This window comes from Phaenicophaeus curvirostris, chromosome 3 (genome assembly GCF_032191515.1).
Source record: "Phaenicophaeus curvirostris isolate KB17595 chromosome 3, BPBGC_Pcur_1.0, whole genome shotgun sequence".
Classification (NCBI taxonomy): Eukaryota; Metazoa; Chordata; class Aves; order Cuculiformes; family Cuculidae; genus Phaenicophaeus; species Phaenicophaeus curvirostris.
The window spans coordinates 68356239-68379151 of record NC_091394.1 but is presented as its reverse complement, the minus strand read 5'-3'; the positions used below and the strand labels follow the sequence as shown (position 1 = coordinate 68379151).

The window sequence follows — 22913 nt, the reverse complement described above, 5'->3', positions numbered from 1 at the left end:
TACTGCATGATGGAAAATAAGTGGTCTCTTAACAAGGCCTGACTGCCCAGTGCTGTTCAAAACTGTTCCTGTTCTTTACAGGAAATGTATGTGCAGGCTTTTCAAAGTGAATGTACTAAATATGCTTGAGTAGCTTAATTTACATATATTTTATAATAAGCTCTTTTTTTTTAAATCTGCATTATCCTACTCTGCCATTAGTCCATAGAGCTGAAAGCAAATGTACTTGCACTTTTGCAAGAAAATGCATATAGCTGTAATAAGGATAAAAGAAAAAGAAAAAAAATGGAACTTGATGTCTATATTTGTATAATTAGGTAGTACTTAGCATAAATTGTTTGACATGTGCCTTCAAAGACATAAGATATAATCCTCAGACATGTGCTTTACTCTTAATTCTGTCAGGTGTGATGCATGTATGCATTCTGCATTCTGAACTGGAATCTGGAATGCAAAATATTTTTAGATTCCCTTTGGTTTGGAAAACATGATGGGATAATGCACTCATACAAATGATAATACAACACATTTTCCAGTATTTGCAGTTTGGAGGCTTATATCCAGCACTCAAGTGTATTAACAATAAAAAACTTAAATGTATTTCTGTTGTATCTAATTAAAATTGCATAGGCTCCTGAAGAAGTATGTGGACTTTTTTGTGTATCTACTATCTAAAGTAATTTTATGAATAACTCTGTACACTTTACTGCAATGCTTAAGTTACACAGGCTGCAAAAGAGTCCCAAGAAAAACTAAACTAAGACTCCTGAATTATGTATTAAAAATCAGGGTAACAGTTGTTTAGTTATTATTTTTCTCATCACCACAGAGATAAGTGCATGTACAAAATGTATACCAACATATCCCATAACACAATCCTTTATGTTGGAAAAGACCTTTAAGACTATGAAGTCTAATCATAATCTTAACACTGTCAACTCTACCACTAAACCATGTCCCTAAGCACCACATCTGCACATCTTTTAAATACCTCCACGGTTGGTGACTCAACCACTTCCCTGGGCAGCCTGTTCCAACATCTGACAACCCTTTTTGTGAAGTAATATCTCCTAATATCCAATCTAATATCCCCTGATGCAACCTGAGACCATTTCCTTTTGTCCAATCACTTGTAACTTGCAAGAAGAGACCAACACCCACCTTGTTACAACCTCCTTTCAGGTAGTGGTAGAGAGCAATAAGGTCTCCCTTCAGCCTCTTTTCCTCCAGACTAAATAACCCCGGTTCCCTCTGCTGCCCCTCACAAGACTTGTTCTCCAGACCCTTCACTGGCTTTGTTGCCTTTCTCTGGACACAGTCCAGCACCTCAATGTCTTTCTTATAGTGAGGGACCTAAATCTGAACACAATATTCGAGATGCGGCATCACCAGCAACAAGTACAAAGGCACGATCACTTTCCTGGTCCTGCTGGCCACACTACTTCCTGACACAAGCTGGGATGCTATTGGCTTTCTTGGCCACCTGGGCACACTGCTGGCTCATGTTCACCTGGCTATCAACCAACAACCACAGGTCCTTTTCTGCCAGGCAACTTTCTAGCCACTCTTCCCCAAGCCTGTAATTTTACATGGGGTTGTTGTGACCCAAGTGCAGGATCCAATACTTAACCTTGTTGAAATTCATACAACTGGCCTCAGTCCACTGATCCAGCCTGTCCAGATCCCCCTGTAGATCCTTCCTACCCTCAAGTAGATCATCACACCCATGCAACTTTGCATCATCTGCAACCTTACTGAGGGTGCACTCCATCCCTTCATCCAGATAATTGATAAAGATATTAAACAGAACTGAACCCAACACTAAGCCCTGCAGAGCACCACTTGTGACCAGTCACCAACTGGATTTAACTTTGTTCACCACAGGTCCTCAGGCCCAGCCATCCAGCCAGTTTTTTAACCCAGGAAAGAGTACACCTGTCCAAGCCATGACCAGCTAGTTTCTCCAGGAGAATGCAGTAGGAAACAGTGTCAAAGGCTATACTAAAGTCTACGTAGATAACATCCGCAGCCCTTCCTTCATGCACTAAGCAGATCACCTTGTCATAGAAAGAGATTAGGCTGGTCAAGCAGGACCTGCCTTTCTTGAACCCATGCTGACTAGGCATGATTGCCTGGTTGTCATGTACAAGCTGCATGATGGCACTCAAGATGATCTGCTCCGTAACTTTCCCAAGCATTGAGGTCAGGCTGACAGGCTAGTTTCCCAGATCCTCTGTCTTGCCCTTCTTGTAGGTGGGCATCACATTTGCTAACATTCAGTCAACTGGGGCCTCCTTGGTTAAGCAGGACTGCTGACACATGATATGAAGTAGCACAAAGTCACAATCTTTTTATAGCACACAAAAGAACACAGTTCTGGCTTACATTCACTCTAAAACCTTGCATTAAAAATAGGGATTTTTTTATATCTTCCAAATGGGCAAGATGAAAGACAATTTTTGGTAAGTGTCAGTTTGAGACTGAAGAAAATGAAAGCAACAAGGAAGGTTGGCATTGTGCATTTCAAATGCCACCTACTTTATATTTTTCCAACATTTTACATGTATCCCCACATTAAAACAAATATACACACCTACACACATACTAATGAAGCTTTTCTTTTAAATACAAAAGAAATAAAAGGCCCTGTCCAGCTAGATTGCATGCATCTAGATGCTAGGGACCCCAAACTGGCAACTGTAGAAGGAATGACTTAGGATGTACATTAGTCTGAAAGACAAAAGAATTCCCTTCCTTTCTCAAACAGCACAAAACCCACACAAACTTCACGCTGCCCACATCCGATTGTCCAGTGATGAGACTGACTCTCAGAACTCTTGCTTTTGTCTCTGAGAATATGTACATAAACAGGCCAGCTGATTATCAACAGTTTGTTCTCTGCTGTACTTGTTTTCTCCTGCTATTATTACAATAAGGATAAGACCTCTTTCTTAAGACCTACAAATGGCTTCAAATATCTCTAAGGTTCATCCATTAGCCACCACTCACATAACATGAAAATAACTACATAGCTATATTACAACTTTTATTTAATGTAAGGTCTTTCAGCATACACTGTCCCTCGTTCCTCTCAGCTGAAGGTACACAACCAGCTAAAAATTTTGTTAACGTTAGACGTGAAGTAAGATTTAGGATTGCATTACTGCTAATAACCTTAAAAGAAGGACAAGGTATCAGCAGAAAGGGGAAAGCAACAATTTACCCAGAAACAAAGATCCAAGTAAAACAAACAACAATGCATTGCTATTGTTCTCCCCTCTGGCAGCTGAAAGCAAAATTAATCTCCACAATAACCTTTCAAGCAAACACACGTCTTCTGCTACAGGGTTCAAAACAGAGAGCTTCCATTAAAGGATATTATGAAGAGTTGGGTCTTAATAAAGACTTCACTATTTTCTTCTTTATACTCAATTTTCCATAAAATTTATCCTGAAGCAGATGACCCTGCCGCTAGGCGTTCACTGCAGAATGACTTGATTTTTCAGTATTGTGTTACACTTGCAAATAATGACCCTTCCTATTTATGAAATCTGTGCTTATTGCAGGAAACCCTTGCTGATCAGAAAAAAATATTTTTGTTGCTGAGGGAGAAGGGAAAAATGCGTGCAAATAAATTATGCTTTGTGTACTACTCTCTTCATTTTAGTTTTTAAATACATGTATTAAAAGACAAAAATGTACTCACCTGCTTTGTTTATATCAAGCTCTGATAACTTTAAGGCTAGTTCACTAGAGTTCCCACCAGGAGAGGACACAAGTATGTCATGTAATGCATTTCTTCTACCTGTTCTTCCTGAAGCAATAAAGTCTGCATATGTAGATTCTACATCAGTCATTGCTAACAAATATCCACATAGCAGTACCTGCATGGGACAAAAAACAAACAAACAATGCTTAGGTCACCAGAAAAACAGATGACGTTATGAAACAGGAACAGGAGAACTAGATGGTTCTCATTGTGGAGTAGATTGACTAACCAGCAAGCAGCAAAAGGAGATGTCTCAGTCTCAAAATTTGGAGAAATTAGAGAAGAAACAGAGTGAAAGCAAAAAAGGTGTGTGGATTTTATGCAACCTGCATTCAACTGTATTTTAAACAACTTCATTTTTCATTCTTCATAAAGTGCTAGCGAGTACTTTATAAAAGCAATGACATCAGCAACATAATTTCTTTATAGAGTTGTCTCTGCTTTTAATATTAGCTTGGAAGTAGGAGGTAGGTAGGGGGTGGAACAAAGTTCTTTTCTGCACAAAAAGCAGAGCATAAGGAGTAAGAAAGTAGAAACTGATAATGCTTTCACATGCAGAACACTGTGCTCACACCCAGGCATAGCTATGTTTTGTGTATTTTCCTTTCTGTTAGCATTATTGATTTTGGCATTTTATACAGACCTCTTTAGACTCAATCAATTTATTTTGGTGTGATAGTTGCGCCAAAGCAAATGCATTGCCATAGAGTGTCTGAAACAAGTGAAGATAGGGTAAAGAGCAAGCAGAGTAACTAAACTATAATGCAGAGGTTAGAAAGCAGTGCTATGAAAGCTAGATATAGATTTTTTTATTAGAAAATAATTACTGCTCATGTTATTACGGAAGAAAGTGATGACATGCATTAATGTAAGATCTGCCAAAGATAAAAGGAAACTCCTATTTCAACCTCAGTAAGAGAAAGATTTGCATCCCTGCTGGAGTATCTGCTATCTCTGCCACAGATCTAAACTCTCAGGATTTTTTTTTTTTCTTTTTCTGAATTTATAGAATTGTAACCAGAGATGGGGGAAGACACTTTCTCTTACTGATCACACTGCTTTTACTGTAGTCCCAGTTGTACTCATCCAAGGTTTCCTACAAAATTCTTGGCTGCATGCTTCAAATGTAGCTTTCCTCATGTTTTATGTTTGGATGTAGCAGAGGAATGCAGGAAGATTTTTACTAAAGCAGCACTCCAAAGAAAGGAAGCACCAGGGAACCGCTAAACAAAACCAGCTACCCCACAGCTGTATACTTCCTTTATTTCTAAGCAATATTTCTGTGGTTTTGCATGCTGCACAGAGATGACATGGCTATAAGTGCAATATTGCACAGATGTATGCAGTGAGAAGATTTTGCTGTAATCACTAAAGTAGCTGTAACCACATTTGCATAGAGCATAGAAATCTTTTTGATCAGTTCCCACTGCAGTTGCTGGACACTGAAGAAGCCCCTGAATTCACCACAAACAGTAACGGCAGCAAAAGGTCAGCCCTCTGTTTTTGAATAAAAATAAACCTCCCTCATTTCTTACAAACACTTTTTATTTTTAAAACAGGTATATAAAAAGACAACAGCCAACCTTACCCCACCCTCAACTCTGAATAATTTCACAAATCCTGTCCATTCTACATCTTCATTCTAGTCCTTAACTCCCCAACTTTAGGCAGCTGTATGAAGGTCTACGTATGATGTGTGTAAGAAGGCAAGAAAAGGTTTCTAAACCATATTTATATTAGTCTAAATATAACTATATTAAGTATCTTTGCAAGACTGACTGACTTAAGTTCATGGCTATCAAGCTTTGCTATTGCATGCCAAATGCTGAATGGCTGACAGGATAATTTTACTCCTATGAACAACCAGTGTGAAACAGGAAACTGCTTTAAAAAAAAACCCAACCCAAACCAAACAAACCAAAACCAAAAAAGCAACCCACAAAACCAAACAACAAAATCCTAGGATGTTAAAGAGGCCAGCATTGAATGAAAGCCTGCTTCACATACGTCAAATAGCACAGAGCCTCTCAATTAACAAATACTTTCATAAGCATGAAAGCGCCTGTGAAGTGCGCTCTTCTTGAAACACTGCAAGAACACTGAAGCAAATGAGAAGTCCATCACTTGTTCTTTGTGCAGGGTGTAGACAGTACAATGCCAGGTATTATTAAGCATGTAGTAATGAAGCTTATAACTTGCAAGGTTGAAGGGAAACAGTGAGAACAGTTGTGGTGAGTTAAAAAAACAGCACAAGTTTTCAGACCTATCTGACCTGTCCACTGAAGAATATCATCCAGCAAGATCAGAAGATAAATGGACTAAGTGAAACTTACATGAGTTATATTTATTCATGCCTGTTATTTCAACTGGCCCATAGAAAAGGAAGTGCAAAACATAAAAGTAATCAATCTACCGGCTTAGACTTTGACATTAGAGTAACACAAATCCAAAGTCATCACAGTTATCGCTCCTGCCAAGATCTTAATTTCATTATAGCATAGAAAAAAGCACCAGAAGGAAGAATACTCTTTTGTTACTTTGGAAGATGCACATTAGTGCATGAGGAAAAGAATAAGCAGAGAAGACTATGACTGAGGTGGAACAAGCTATAGGGTTGTAAGGCTGGCAAAATGAGCAATGCTGTACTGCATGAGCCATTCCCTGGACTGTATAAACTGCACCCCACAGAATACTCTTCTCTAAGATTATATTCTTCTTGAAGCATTCTGTAAAACATGGAGGATACCAGGGGAAATCTCAAGCTTATTTAATTTTGGTTATGAAACAAGCTAAAGCCATAGGAAATTGTGCTTATGGAGAACTTTACTTGAAAGGTTCATTTTCTATATGCTCAATATGGCATTACTAACACATTCTGATCAAAAAAGAATGTTACCAAACATACATTTATTAACACTTCCAAGTTTTCTTATCTGCATCTTCTCCTAAATATCAAACACCATTCTGTTCTGTATTGGCACTATCTTGAGACATTACTGCATAAATATGGAACTCCACTGACATCACCCAAGAGCTCCCCTTTCAGTGAATGGCTCAGTGCCCAGTAGTCTGTAATTATGCACTGAACCAGTCATTAAGGAATTACCATTCATTCCAAAAGAATTTATTTTCCCTTCCATCTCTGTGGAAGGAGTGGAATTTGCCAAGAATTTGGTGAAACATAATTTGAATTTCCCAACTAATTGAATTAACAGAGATTCATGTGTTGAAGATTGTAGCCACAATCCCTCTAGTTCTACTGATTTATTTATTTATGTATTTATTTGCAAAAGCAGCATCATGCTATATAGTATTGAACTTAAACAATAAGATGGACAACCTCACTGCTTCTGCCAACTGAATCAGCAAACTAAAGAAAGCAGTTCTGTGAGCGTAAGGACTAATGAAAACTGCTGTCACAGGATTGGATTTCTTGCTAACTGATGAGATACTCTTCATCTGAAGTCATCTCCAGTTGTGGTTTGTCTTTCCACCTCTCCCCACCCCAGGAGGGTCACTTTACCCGATAATGGGTTACAATTCTCAATTTAGCCCTGGGGATTTTCAAATGGCATCTTTGCTTTCCTCAGCTTCTTAGTTTCATAATATGAAACTTCTAGAAAAGTGGGTATCTTAGACTTCTGTCTCTTTCTGCTCCCAACTCTTACCTCCCAAAGAAAATTGTGCTGAGAACTACTTGAAAGCACTAAAGAATTATGGACAATGTGGAAGTTAGAAAGGCGTAGTTGTTACCTTGGATTTAGCCAGTGTAACAAGACACCTCTTGATTTTTAATTAAGATTCTGGATAACATATACTGCTACATCTGCAGAAGGCCTAGTTCTGTACCTTATGCAAATGAAGAAGTTTTACAAGTAAGCATCATAAAGAGTAGAATTAGTATCCAGAGAATGCAGGAGGAGAAAAGAAGGATGATAAGAATAGAATAATTTAATAGGTACACAAAGCATCACTATTCGCATTTTCAGAAAGAACACTCCTTGATCTCCACGATACAAATTCTGTGTTAAATTTTCCATTTCCATGCTGTATGTAGCAAATCTTATCCCCCAAGATTCTGAAGCTGTCAAATTTCTACAACTGTTATCCTTCTTCTATGTACTCTCATTTTATTGTAAGAACTCTTAAAACCCCCTAAAATTTTAGGGATGGCTTCACAAGTAAGATCCCAGTTTGACACATTCGATAATCTTTCTTTGAAACCAAGTGCCACACAATACCATTGTTCTCAAGAGTTTGGAAGTGAAGTACAGAAATTAGGTGGTGTACCAGCATGAATTAATAGTCAGTGTTTCTAGAGTTTATGGACTAGCAGTACCTAGGGTTGTTGAATTTAGCCTTTTTAAGGGATCAGCTACCTTAAAGAAGCCCAGATACATCTAAAGTACTTTCACTAATTGGTATTTATTATTATTTTAAAAGACAAAATAAGAATGGGCACTTGCCACATGGCTTGTTTATGGGATTTGGTGTAAGTTGCTGGCTAGCATGGAAGAGGTGCCATTTTAGTGTAACACTAAGGTACAATCCTTCAACATTTACTCCCCCTCCTTCTCTAGATGTGCTTAGTGATGGCATCGAATAAGGGATTTTCATATAAAACTCTCTCAGGCTTTGGTTGCTAAATGTTGTATCACGATCAGCACATTATTTAAATGTAATTATCTATATTCAGCTATCATAAGGGAACAAAAAAAAAGGTGAGAACTTGTCATTTAATAGCATGTCTGCTTTAGAGAAGGTGTATAATTATGCTTTTAAAATAAATTCTGGTTCCAAATCCAGCCTCAGCTTAGAGACAGGCCTCTTTCCAGTGAGGAGGTATCTTGATTCCCATGTCATGCATGGTCTGCTATGTTGAAAGCAGAAATAGAGCAACAATTGTAGAAACTTATATTTCTTTCACAAGAAATTATATACGTCATGCTATATAACAATATTGCTTTTGCATATACACAGATTAGCAAGAAAATAGCATTAACTCTCGAAGGCATGTTAAAGGAAATATAAATGTCCATGCCAGCTGGCGAGCTAGCTGCACTTAAAAAATCTGTTTCTGTAGTTCTGTATATCTGATGTTTCTGAAGTGACTACCTCTATATAATGTAGTACAGGCCACATAACTTTGTGACAGTTAATGTATTCTTATTGTGAACACAGTATGTGTAGTACTACTAGTACTAACAAGATCTTAATGGAAATGACTTGAGAGGCAAGCCCAACCAAGACTATGAAGATACAAAATACATCCCTCAACAGGAGAGAGGAACTCCTCCTCAGTTGCTGGATTACTGGGAAAGCCTGGTCTACTGAGGATTCAAAACAGACTGGCAGATTGGAGATGCTTTGTACAAAAAGAAAAGACTTTCTTTAGAAATGTAGAATAGATATCTGCTTAGCATCAGGATGTTTGGGGCGGGGAGGAGGAAGGGGGAGAGTTGTGCCGGCTTTGCTCTTGAAGCAATTCTCTATCTTCCTAACCTTGCCCTTAATTCAGAACTCTTGCTATAAGCAAGTGTGTTTTCTCAGCCACTTTTGTCAACATGTGACAGCCTGCACAGCCAGTGCTTTAAAGGTACTGATCAACACAATTCTCATTAGGGAACACAGACAAGCCTCTGATCTGTAAAGAATTTGTTATAAGAACTACTGCGACTATTTTTTAACAGCCATGTTTTTCCTCTATTCACTGCTACATACAACAGCATATACTTGGCTTTATGGGAAAAAAAGAAAGAACAAAACACTGAACAATCATGATCAGTTGTCTATAAATTATTTGGGCCATACTGCTGTAAGCTACTGCAATCCTTACAGACAGCTTTCAACAGAAAAAATTATACGTTTAGACAACTTTAAACTTAAGGTCTTCTTGTAGTTGAGGTAAATTAGAGTCAGTTTTGTGACTAACTCAGTTGCTGTAAGTAACTTCATTTTTCTGATAGCTAACTATCTGAATTTCTGATAGCTAATGTCCTTGAGAGAGTGTTTGTCTCTAAAGTGATAACACAGGGCATTGGTATGCAGAAACGCCAATGCTTACAATTAACCAAGGCCACCCTCAAGCCAGCAGAAAAGGAGCTGCACCCGTGAGGAGGGGCGAATAGGGCAGGTGACTCTAAACTGACCAACAGAATATTCCATCCCATGCAAGTCATACTCAGTATAAAATTGAGAGACCAAGAGGGTCTTTTTCTCTTCTGTGATGGCTGACATCCAGCGAGGACCTCATCTGCCTGGTTGTTCCTGATCCTGGATCTGTGCATTCCTGAATACAGTTCCTGAGTCCAGCTCCCTGCTAGCCAAGGACCCATTCCCTCGTGTCTGCTCTGCAGCATTTGTGGTGACATATAGTCACCAAGGGGTGGGTTGGGGGTGCGATCTCATATATTTGTTTATATTTTACTACTTTCTAATAATTGTCATTTTTATTATTATTGTTATCGTTTCATTAAAGCTGTAGTTTCAGTTTCCAATCCATAAGTCTTTTTCCTCTCATTTCCCTTTCTCCTTTCCCTGTGGGGTGCACGGGGTTAATGGATTTTGGAGGTTCAACTGCACAGTATCAGCTCCTGAATTCGGTCAGGTAGGGCTAAACTGTGACAGGTCTGACAGCAAAATAGTTTTGCGAATTACCTGCAGACCAGCATGAGTGCTCTAAACAGTCTCGGTGTTACAAAGGCAGTAATGTGGAAGCCACTCATAAATCTATCAAAGATTTCCAATTTTCTTGGCAGAAGCTTAATGCTACGGGAAGGACTAAGAATGAGATACATTGGACTAATTTTAAACATCTCTGCACAGATATGTAAGTAGGTATCTATACAAGGTGATTCATCTGATACATGGTACACATTTGGTTCAGAATGAATGCAACTAGCACCTTCAATGTGCTTATCTTTTCCTGCTGAATAGAAAAGAAAGTTTAAGAAGTGACAAGTTAGGCGATATTAACCCTACTCTAGATGACCAAAAAGGACTCTGATCCTTGAAGCTTAAAATGCAGCATATATAAAATGCTTATCCACATAAGAGCTATCTCCCTCAGTATCTTTTTTTTCCCCTTGCAGATATACATCTTAACAGCTATTACTTTCCTAGGACTAATACTTTCGAGGTCAAACCAAAAAAAGGCTTCATTTGCACAAAAAAAAATCAAACAAGAAACAGCACATAGACAGTATTCAGCACGTCTGTGTACCTTTCAAGTTGAATAGGAATCAGCAGTGTTTTTTAAGAAATGGCTCCATGACGCAAGGCAACCTCCGCTCATTTATAAGGGCTGAAGTACTCAGCTGAACTATAGATTTGACTGGCTAAACATCCCTAAGTAATTTATTACAGTTGCTATATTCCCTAAGAGTGAACCATGGTGGCAGGGAGGGCACTGGTGGCCAGTGGCAGCCCAGTGGTTCCGGTGAGGCTTTGCACCTTGGTGGATTCTCCCCTCTAGAGGTTCAAGCCCATGGTTGCCCCTGGCTTGTGCTTTTTAAAATTATTATTATTTGGGGGCCTACAGGAAAGCTGGGGAGGGACATTTTATCAGGGAGTGCAGTGATAGAATGAGGGGTAATGGTTTTAAACTAAAAAGGGTAGACTTAGATTAGATAATAGGAATAAATTTTATACTGTGACGAGGCACTGAAACAGAGAAGTTGTGGATTCCCCGTCCCTGGAGGTGTTCAAGACCAGGTTAGATGAGGCTTTGAACAACCTGATCTAATCAAAGATGTCTCTGCACAAGCAAGGAGGTTGGAAGTAGGTGATCTTTAAGGTCCAATCCAATCCAAACCATTCTATGATTCTCTGATACTAACATGAAGGTTCATGATCTTTAGCTACTTACAAGCAAACAAATGCAGATAATCTCTTCCTTATTAATATGTGCCCAATCTGATAAAATACATAGCTTTGTTATGCTAGGGCAAGAATTAACGAATGTGAGCCTTGCTATTCATTGTTTCAAAATGTCAGTAAAGGTAATGGTTAGCAAGAAGTTATCAGGTAGCACTGCCAAGATTTAGCTATGCATGTGCTGGGTTGGGAGAATATGACGGAATCACAAAAACACAATATGGGCTCAAAGAATCATATTTCAGGTGGGGAAGGTATCATCCAAAAGCATATTCTCTGGAAGACAAGTTAAAAAAGCAGCAGATGGAGATGGGGAGAAAGCAGCAGTTGCCTTGGAGAACTCTGTTCAATTCGAAAAAAACCAGTTTAGCCTGTACAACCAGAAAGACAACTTCTACTGCCGTGGACCTCTCCAGTCACTATACTAAGAGTTACGTGATAGGCTAACTTGACTCAAGGACTTCACACAGGACCACTGATTTTCATGAAGGGTTTGGCTCACTGGAAAGACATTTTATGGTAGGTAGGGGAAAGCCTCAGACATCTTACAGTGGATAGATAACCTGGTCAGGTCCTTAACAACGATTTATACTAATTCTTTGTATGCCATCTTTGTATCTACCAGTCACTAATAAGACTCTTAACATTGTAGAGCCTATTTACTAAGAAAACAGATATCACTTTCCTCCTCCTGGAGGATTCCATCTTAAATATTTTAGTTTTCCATCCTTGGAACACAGTATTTCTACCACTTGCTGCTGAACCAAGATCTAACACAATTATGGTGCATACTTTGTTTCCAGGCAATACTCATGTCATTACAATATCCATTTTCCTCTGAAAATGCAATGCATAAGGTTATTTTAGAAGATCTTCTTTCTTATCTCACTGCAAGAGTTTGGCTCAAAAGAGTTACCCTTCCTATTAGTGTTCCCAATTGGAAATTACCCAAAGTTTGCATTTTGTGATGTTCTGTATTCTGACAATTTGATTGATATGTTTACAGCATCTACAACAGCAGCTTGCTGGTAACAGGAGCATTTCAAAGGGAAGGCATGCAGTTAGAACAGCAAGAAGAAAACGTCTAAATAACAGTATCATGACAGCATTTAAAATCTAGGCTATACGTTACCCTGAGTGGACAGAGGATGCACCAGCATTATCATAAGGTTTCTTCCAGACCTATTTGCTAGGATTTTTCAGGGTTTCAGTACCATGTATCATCTAGATACCTTGAATACTTGATAGCTAAGTGCTCCGCAGTTTAGCTACCCTTAAACTGTTCCTCAGTATATAAGAAACATCTGTCCCCTTCTAAGACACTTCCCTCAAACCTTTAAGACATTGAAAGCTACTAAACAGATGCAACATTTGTTGTATTACGTATTTTTTCAGCAGTTTCTGGTGGAATAGCTCAGCTGTCTGCATGTGACTACCTTTTAAAATCACGCAGTTATGACTCATCTTGAAAGCATGAGTTGCAGCATCCAGTACAGAAGAGCTTGAGCTTATTACTGTTTCTTCTTGGGCAGTGGTAAAAACAGTACTAGAAGAAAGGGATTTGCCTTTTTTGACAGAAAGGATATCCACAACTGTATGTTACTAAATATTAGTTCCTATGTTTGCTTTTAATGAAATTAAAAAGCAAATCTGGCAAAACCAAAGCTGCTATAGCATAATATGCTTCTGTTAAGATCTCACATTTCACATGCAAGCTAGAAGTTTGACAAGAATACACCCAATGGCACCATACTTATCAGTACTTGCAAAGATAAATACCACTGGGCCAGCCTGGAGACCTGTGAACATGAGACAAGCAGCTTTTTAATAATATTAAGTACGTGAAACTCTTTGTGACACAACACATTAATCAATATTTCATTAATGGTGTATCTGGTCAACTTTCTGGCTTATCAGTAATAAATTAACTTTTCTACGCATTTTTTTTTTCCAGTAGTAGGCATTTCACATCTACTTTACACTTGAATTAGTCTTCCCAGCCACTGGACATTCTGCCTTTCTTTTAATTACCATGTAGAAGCTATTAAAAAGCACTATTTGGCTGACAGCAGGTTTTGTAACTTGAAAGCAGTTCAATTTATTATACCTCACACAATAAATTCACGTTTTATACTGCATATCATTTCACTTCAGTTTCTCTTAGTCTCAGCCTCACATTTTTCAAGGTTTCCATCATTTTTGCATTCTGTTCCCATGTGTACACTGGCTCCTTTAGTCTAAGGACTGCCTGGCTCTGTTGCTATGCAACAGCATAGCCTACTTAGGGCTTCCTGAAATAATCGTCTCAAATGTGCTTTTTTTAGACCTGTTTCCAGCAGGAACACTTTATTGTTTCTTTATGATGGACCACAGATATTATTACCACAGTATTAGACAGTGGTCACCTGGGAAGTTTTGGCAGCTACTTAAGATGACAAAAATCAATGTTTCCGCTTGCAAAATTAAGGATATACCTTCTGCACTAGCACAGGGAGGTAAATATCTCACACTGCCATACGTTTGCCAGATGTTCTCCAGGTATATAAGCGCCATATAAAAGAAAACAAAACCAAACAAAAAACCCTTAATTGTTCTTTGCTTTACTTTATTTCATTCAAGGGGAAAAATGCTTTCTTTTGAATGCAGACTATGCCACCAGTCAGGAAAAAATAAACCCCCTTCATATGAAATGTATTATAAATTTAATCAGCTCAACAGAAGGAACATATATGCAAATATTCCATGCTGTAATTCATTATAAAATAAATTTATTTCAGAACTCTTTAGGACAAGAGTCCACATTTTAAAAATCATTTTACAGATGCTATGAACAAGGGCTGCATTTGTTTTTCAAGGTACCTTCATGCAGCCCTTGAGAAACTGTCATGTGAAACATTCAGTCTTTCCAACCTCAAACAGTATTTTTCTTGTTACAATCTTCAAGTGCTGCTGCTGCAAGGGTAGACCAACGTGTTTTGTTTTCTTATTTTGGTAATGCTAGCTTGATTAGGAATCTCAAGTTAATTTGTTTCTGTAAGAATATGTAGATCAATACAAACACAGAGCTCTACTTAAAGCATCAGTAAACTCTAGAGGGCCAAATGCCTTACTACGCACCAGGCTGAGGGGTTCAAAGGAAGGAGGTCTAATAGCACAAAAGGCAATTTAATAAATTGAAATATTTTACATCGTATTTTTTTTCTTTTCCTTGTCTACCTTACCATGCTAAGCAGCAACTGTGTCTGTGGAGAACTGTGTGTCATTCCAGAACTGATGTACCGGGAAACGACTGTTGTTTCCCAGACCCAAAGAAAACAGAAACAAGGTTTAAATTAAGATCCTTGCAGAGGCAAGTCCACCCGCAGTCTTTTAAAGTAACAGGGGGAAGCAATTTCTTATTGCTTGTAAGAACCTAAATCTTAAAGATGACGTCTTCGTAAAAAGCGTAGATTGTGGTAGGCACCGGAATAGGCTTCTCAAAAACAAATGCAGTAAGTGATATAAAGGGGTAATTTTCCACAACCATATGCGTAACCACATATATGTATAGCAGCCAAGCTTTCCAAGACTATGATTCAGCAAGGTTTAGTGAGTGTGACTCTCCAAGAATGAGGCATTTCAAGTCTGAATTCTTTAAAACCACGTAAAAAGTACAGCTCAGACTCAAACTGGTATCAATACTGCTTTGAAAACAAAGAGGTCAAGGCCTGAAGATCAGCAACATTTGGAAGCATCGCCTTTATGGTAACCTAACAGTCTGAAACCCCAAAATGATGCATGATCAGCCAGAGGACAGAAAAGCGTTAACAAGAAAATCTTTTACAATGGGGAAATCCTTTAGTATGTTCAGTTTGCATTTTACACTTTGCAGTATTTAAGGACATTTAAAGACAGATCAAATGATTTCTAACAAAAACAAAGCCCTCACATTTGCTTTTGTAAGTTTGAAGGTGAACCTTACCAATCTCTTTCGCACGCCCAAGTTTAAAAAAGAATCTAATTAAGCAAAGAGAAAAAAAAGCAAAACAAAACCCAACTGTTCTTCCTGAATAATCCTTTGTGACCTGGGATCATTTTGAATACTTGGGACTGAACAATCTGCACTTTAAAGAGCTGTCCTCAACAATGCTGACAAGTTTCCATGTGTTGGTACCAGATGGAAACTACAAAATGGCTTGCTTATACTAATATTTAATTAGCAATTGTGCTGCATTACACAATCTGTCCATGACAGTCAAATTTAAGATTAACTTCTAGATGCAAACCCAGGTACCCTGACAAACATGATATCCAACAGCAACTGAGGAAGACAGAGGCTCTGCAAACCACAGCTCGTTAAAATTAGCACAGCTATAACTCTGAGGGTCAAATATCACTTTTATCTCTAATTTCAAGGCAAATTAAAGCTCAAATTGTTAATTCTTATTGTCCTAATGTACCAGTTCTTCACATAAAAGAATAAAAGGCCAAATGGAGGAAGATAACAGGGTGAGCAGCTTACAGGAGGGGGTGGTGGAAGCGTATAAACAAAGCAGAATCCCCTTGACTCTCACAGAGTGCACTGATTTCAGCCAACCAAAACAAACTGCTCAATCACTTTAAGAGATGGCCTATTAAAAAACCATACAGTAGGCATTTTATACTCATGCCAAGAAAAGTTATCCAACCAAACTAACACTTACTTGTATCTTCTGCATCCTAAGCTCTTGATTCTGGCTCACAACTCTATCTTTCACAGCAGTTGCTGAGTACTAAGCAATGCAAGAAAAGCTCAAGAAGAATCTGAACATACAGTTCTTCCTATCTGCATAAAACCAACAAAATGCAATAACATGCAAGCCGTGTTTTCTGGATATAAGCATAAACATATAATATGAGCAGAAACAGAAGAAATTACAGAAAAGTTTACTGCTATACAAAGTTGCCAAGAGGAATTCGCGTTGTCAGACTACATCAGGACCTCCACACTTGATTTGAATAGTTCATTTGACCATTTAGAGGCCATGCAAAGCACAAAATCCCCTGTTTTTCCTACCCGCTGGTGCATTATGGATATTGAAAGGATGTACTAACTGTCTACTTACAGTAAGTATGCCTATGCATGCAGAGTTATTTCCTAAGACTTCCAATTCTGAAATCCTGGCAAAGGGAAAAATCTGTCAAGAACAAGAATCACCCACAAATGTGAGTTTCTGGATACCATTTTTTCCATAAAAGGCAAGCTATGGGTATAACGTTAAAAAGGCAGAGACTAACTACGTAAAAGATGTTGCTCCAAATTGAAAGCAACAGAAAACCACAGACACATCTCAGTCATTACAGATGTGTCTTGTTCAAGTAAAAACTAAACTGCAGAAATAAAGAGAATAAAAGAATTAAGTAATTTAGAACCAACTAAGAGAAAAGACATGAAACTAAGCAAACCATGGTAAGAAAGTACATAAAAATAACTCAGTACACTCCAAAAGCGTGCAGGAAGAAACAATTAACATTAAGTGTCTTCTTGCAAAGAAGAGAAAGAAACCTGCTTTGTAACTGTTATACCTCCTAGCAAAGATCTTGGAATGCTGATAGATAGCTCTAAGCTTATAGGCCAGCATGGGCTCTTTCTAGGTTAGAGGCCTATCAGGAAATACCAGGCTGCTGTGGTGTGGCACAAACTAGTAGGCACATACTAGCTCCACTGTGGTCTCCTCCGCAGGCTGCAGGAAATATCTGCTCTAGTGCCTGGAGCACTACCTCTTCTACTTCCTCCTCCTTCTTCAGCCTTTGTGTTCTTTCTGCTGTTTCTTACTCTTTTGTTTCCTCCTCCTCTACCAGTGTGGCATCTTCCCACCTTTCTTAAACATGTTTTCCCAGAGGTCCCACCACCCTGGTTCAGCCATGCCCTGTGGTGGGTCCATGCAGGTGACACGGGGCAGCCCCACTTGCCCCTGCCAACACCTGGATATCAACACCCAATATACCACCAATAAAATTCATACTCATCACATGACATTAAGTAGATATAAATGGCCAGGAAAAGCACTTAATGTGCTTTCCAGAGTCTTCCTTAAACTTCAGTGATCGCTGAGACTGCCCTTGTGTCACCACTTTCACTTAAGACTGGGAAATCACAGGCATGTCATGATCTCATCCACTATGTGTCCCTGATTTCTCAAAGCTAATATAAGGCAGTCTCTTTCCAAACAAAGGCTACGTGGCAAGTACGTTAATAACATGAGAGAGAGATAATAAGGCACTATTCTCTACTTCCCAGTCTTTACCATCAAAGCCGAAGAAAATCTCAGCGCTTTCAAAGATCACGATGACTGTAGCCATGACTTTTATAGATACAAGAAGCAAAGTGCTTTTCCCCAAGACTAAAGCCTTGTTTTACATGAGAAAGGACAAGGAATCTTTTCTCTGTTACTTTAAATAACTTAAACATGAGATTAGCTTTGACATTTTTCAGTTTCTGTACCACAAAAGCAGACAGTAAGTATATATAGGCTTTCAAGACTATAGGCTACTTCAAGTATTCACTATAGAAACAAAATTATGAGTTTTTTTCACACCCCACTGAATTGAACTAAAGCATCTCAGAACAGCAAGAAGAGCCAAGGATGCAAGCACAAGGTAAAATGTGATGTTTGTGGGTTTACTCTAAGCATTGCTTAACTTGTTTAAAATGTAAATGCTCCACAAGAACAATAGGTAAGAAGAAGACACTTGCCCATTCTATGAGTAACATGCCAAACTTGGGTGAATGAACACAGTACATACAGATTCATATTTTCAGTTTTAGGTGACCAACAAGAGATGCTACAAAGGACCTCATGCTTCAGAAATTTTTAGAGAACCAACCCTCTAAAAAAGTATCTTGGGTTAGGTAGTGAAATAAATGAGGAAACCCAAGCCACTTAATCATGTCTAAAAATGTGATATAATGTATCATTGAAATGTCAGACACCACCCATGAAATTTGAAGATGTAATGCAAACTTTCAAGATCTGATGAAAACAACACTCTGATTTCAGCCAAGTCAGAAATTCACCCGTACTGTAAAAAACATTAAAAGAAGAAAGAGGGGAGACAAAGGCTTTTTCCTTTCTACTACTAAGCAATTTATGTCCACAATTTCTGACATGACTATTTACATTGGATTAAAAGCTTCACTGAACACATGCTTCATAGGCAGCCTTTAGGTTAAGTTTAACTTTTAGTGCAATGTCTTCGAAATTTGACATACCAGCCACCAATAATCATAGAACGGCTGGGATTAGAAGGGACCTCAAATATAATCTCCATCTTTTCTACCGTTCCCTTGAACAAAATTTCCCATTGCTGCTACATACCTTATACCTACAGCTCCTCACGATCCAAGAGAAACAGCACCAGTATTTTCAAACCAACAGTACTGATATTTGCATAACAGATAACACTCCATGTTTGTTTTGATCACAGACTCCAATGAAAGCAGAGCTTAACTAAAAACGGAAAAACAAGATGTATCTTCATTTCAGAAAAGCTTTCAGTACAGTGAATGAAATAACATTCCAGTGAGAGAGATGTTAACTCTACCCTGCAGCTCTCAGTATCTTTCTGTTTCAAATTTGTCTATCCGAAATGCTCCTCCTTCCTCAGAGCATTGGTTGTTAACCCTTTATTAGAAATACCTTTAAGTATGACTTTCAGAATCAAGCAATGATTCCCTGTTTTGTATTTTGTTACTCTTCTTGCTGAACCTCCTTCAGGAATTATGCAATTATTAATAACCAAATATTAAAATAAATGAAAAAATTAAACACTATTCATTATTAATTATAAACTTTTTAAAAAAGTTTAAACAGGCAAAATGCTGAAAGGGGCAAAAAACCCACCAGGAATCTGGAAGGCTACATAAAATAAATTTCCCCACATCTAGCCTCTAGATGAAGACTCGCTCTAGGCGTTTCACTTCTGTATGAAGTATTGCTGAAACCACAGGTCTTGACACATGTCCCCTCCTTTCCACATAGATATTTTGCATGATGTCATTACTGGAATATCACATTTGCATCCAGACAGCAGCAATCTACATGTGCCAAAATGCTTTTTGGAAATCACTACAAATCTTTTAGCCATTTGACTGACTTACATGTCAAATGAGTCAAACACACCTGTAAAGTCAAGGGGAATTGGCTATTTGCCTAAAACTTCACATACATCACATTACATAACATGATTTTTAGGTCCATTAAAGCTATTTGTGAGTAAATTATTCTCCTGTTTGGCATACCTCAGTATGCCGTTTAAGGGACTACCAAAGCTAATGGGTTCGACAAAGTAAAAGCAAACAATGAAATTTTCCCCACAAAAAAAACCCCAACAAACAAACAAATACAGAAGGATTTTTTTTCTTTTTTTTTTCTTAAAAAACATACAACTGACTGCAGAGAGTGTGTGAAGGTGAAATCTCCAAGTCTGAGCAGGTATTATTTGAAGATAGGATTAAAGTGAAGCACTATGATACCCTCATGACAAAAGAAGTAGCACAGAAAAAGGCAGAGACCATATTCACCTCAGGGATAAAAGAAGAAAGATGGAGTTTGTTTATTTTTTTAAACCAAACAAACAAACTCCCCAAACTCCCAAGAAAAACACAACGACACCTCTCTCACTCATCACACACAACACCAAATAAATGCTTCTTCCCAGTTAAGCTTATTTGAAACATTTTCAGTCATCTTCTCAGTTAAATGATAGCTTGAAGAAAAAATTAACGAAACCAAAAAAAACCAGAAAGTCCACCACACACACAGACTCTCCCCAGATAAACTAAACAAAACAAACTGCAACCTCTGATTACATACAGATGGTGATTATGTTGCCAAAAAAGGTAAACTGGTTTGGTCTGATTATTAAGCATGTAATCAAATACTCCAGTAAGCTCCAGCATTACCACAAAGTTTTTATGAACCTGCATAGTGTTATGTCTTTCAAATGTTACAACAGTAACAATCAAGTACTTCAGAGCTAAACCTATGACATACAATTTTGCTCTTTTAAGTTTCATGATAGGTTCTGTCTTTTGGGTTCTCCCTGTTAACCTTGGACACCCTAGAAGAGCAATAATAGGGAAAAGGTGCTCCAGAAACAGAACTGTGCTGATACTAGATAAGGAGAAAGTTCTTTCTTAGAAACAAAGGTTGATGAGGTACATCTGGAAGTATCTTAAAGTCAGTTAACATGCTTTGTTAAGAAAATTGTTCTCAGTATACTAAGGCTGAATATCTTTCCTTAAAACACGAGTGGTTTCTCCATCTAGAACAAGTACTTTTCACTACTTTTCCTTAACAAGCCTGTGCAGAAAGACATCAACAGTTGATGAAAGTGAACACGCTTCAGGAGAGGAAGCTACAAGGTCTCCTAGAACAGCATTGGCAACATTCACAAAAAATCCCAACAAAAGTAATGGACTTCTACAATGTTCGCTTGATTTCTGTTGTTTCTTCTCCCACACCTGTACTGTTTGAATTATGTACATTATTAATTTGAATTAATTTACTTGCCAGGGTTGCTTTACATTTCACAGATTTCAGCATGTGATGCAGCTTTTCTTGAATATCTTCTATGTGGGTGGATTTGATAAAAGGACAAGTCTAGTTTGCAATGCCTATTGTTACATACCTGTGTTTTTCTGCACTGCACCAGGGTAAGGTATATCAGACAATGACAAACTTCACACCTAAATATGGAATTGCTTCTTTGGTTCGCATCTCAATGTCTTGCTGAGAATTTCACTTTATGTGGCAGCATAAGGAAAACAGAAACAATCTCTTCACAAAGAACCCTGTGGTTGTGTCTTACAGGTTCAGGAGAATACCAGCTAGCCCTAGCTCCGATCCTCACGTGGAAGTTTGAGAACCATATTGTCTTGGCACTCAAGTATTGTTCTGCTGCATTTGGACATTTTTGTGGGGCAGGTCTTTCTTAAGCTCTGTCTCCTGCATAATCTTGGATGCGCTTATTCCTGTGAAATAAGCACCTAGTGACAGAAACATTTGCCTTGTGCATAACACCTAGAGCTAGAAGGACTTCCAGAATGGCGCACACACTTTATTCCAGAGTCAATTACAAAAAGCCCTAAAATAATCTTAGAAGCATGATCTAGAATTGGAAGTTTCCTGTTTTTCAGTATACAAATCATAAGACTATAGTCAGGTATCCTCGTCTGCAAAAAGGCACAGGATCAGAAGGAAGGCAATTGTGTTTGCGCACAATAAACTATTTTCAATATAATTTTTCTACTAGTGGTTCAGTCCTCTGCTTGGAAATGGGTTCATGTTTCTTGAAGATGAGGGTAGTCTGGAGCCCAGACCCCTCCTTCACTGATGTAAGGCTGCTGTATGGAAGATGAGAAGTGAGCTTCTCTTCTTTGCTATCTTGACAAAGAAGGTATTAAGCTAAACATAGGCTGTGAGTCAGGACTGGGAGGTACGCCTAGTCAATCAACAAGTCACTCTAAATCACAGCAAAACTTTGGGTGGAAGGGACATCTGGAGGCCAAGTCCAACAACCACTTGCTCAAAGCCAGGCTAACTTTGAATTTCAGTCTGGTTGCTCAGGGACTCCAGATGAATTTTGAGTATCTCCAAGGATAGAGGTTCCCCAGAAACTTTGGACAATCTGCAGCAGTGCTAACTACTCTCACAGTGAAAGATTTCCCTTTCATGTAGCTGGAAATTCCCTCAATGCAACTTTTGACCACTGCTACCTACACTTCTGTTGGAAGCCTCCAGGAAAAGTCTACATCATCTCCATAACACATCATTCGGTAGTGCAGTTAAACCTCCTTGTAAAGTCATCACCATACTGAACAGAGTTTCCTTGGCCCCTGCTCAAACATGGGCTTTGGTACAGCCTCATAATGGCTTTGGCAGCCTCTCTAAACTTGAGTTGGTATGTCAAATGTCCCTTTTTTATCCAGCCATCCAAGTGACTGCAAGGACACTAGGATCAGAGTCCTAGTTACTAGATCATAAGCAGTCTTAGGTGAGAGACAGATGGTATGCACAGTCGGTCCAGCAGTTCTAGATGCTTATAGTTCAAGTAAAAAAGGGAAGATCGCAGTCTTGCATTCAGACTCCTAAAAGGTAGATGTAGATTCCAGACATTTTCCTGACTCAAGACACCAGCCTCACTAGAACCAGGCTACTAGTTGACAGAGATATGGTTTAATCCATGATTAGTGAGTTTTAGAAGTTCTCACTATTACCATGTCATAGGTGAAATACAGCCCTTAGCT

At 38.5% G+C, this 22913-nt stretch overlaps 1 protein-coding gene across 3 annotated transcripts in view; it reads right to left on the bottom strand.

Annotated features, from left to right (window-relative positions):
- The window catches only part of PKIA (cAMP-dependent protein kinase inhibitor alpha), a 43417-nt gene that overhangs the window by 4904 nt on the left and 15600 nt on the right, over nt 1-22913 (bottom strand). For 2 of the 3 annotated variants that reach the window (XM_069854252.1, XM_069854251.1), the window contains exon 2: nt 3707-3884. In XM_069854252.1, coding sequence (XP_069710353.1) covers nt 3707-3857 — 151 coding nt within the window. In that variant the 5' untranslated portion in view covers nt 3858-3884. Of the gene's footprint in view, nt 1-3706; nt 3885-18981; nt 19174-22913 lie in introns of those variants that run through there. The other variant, XM_069854250.1, reaches the window with a different exon arrangement.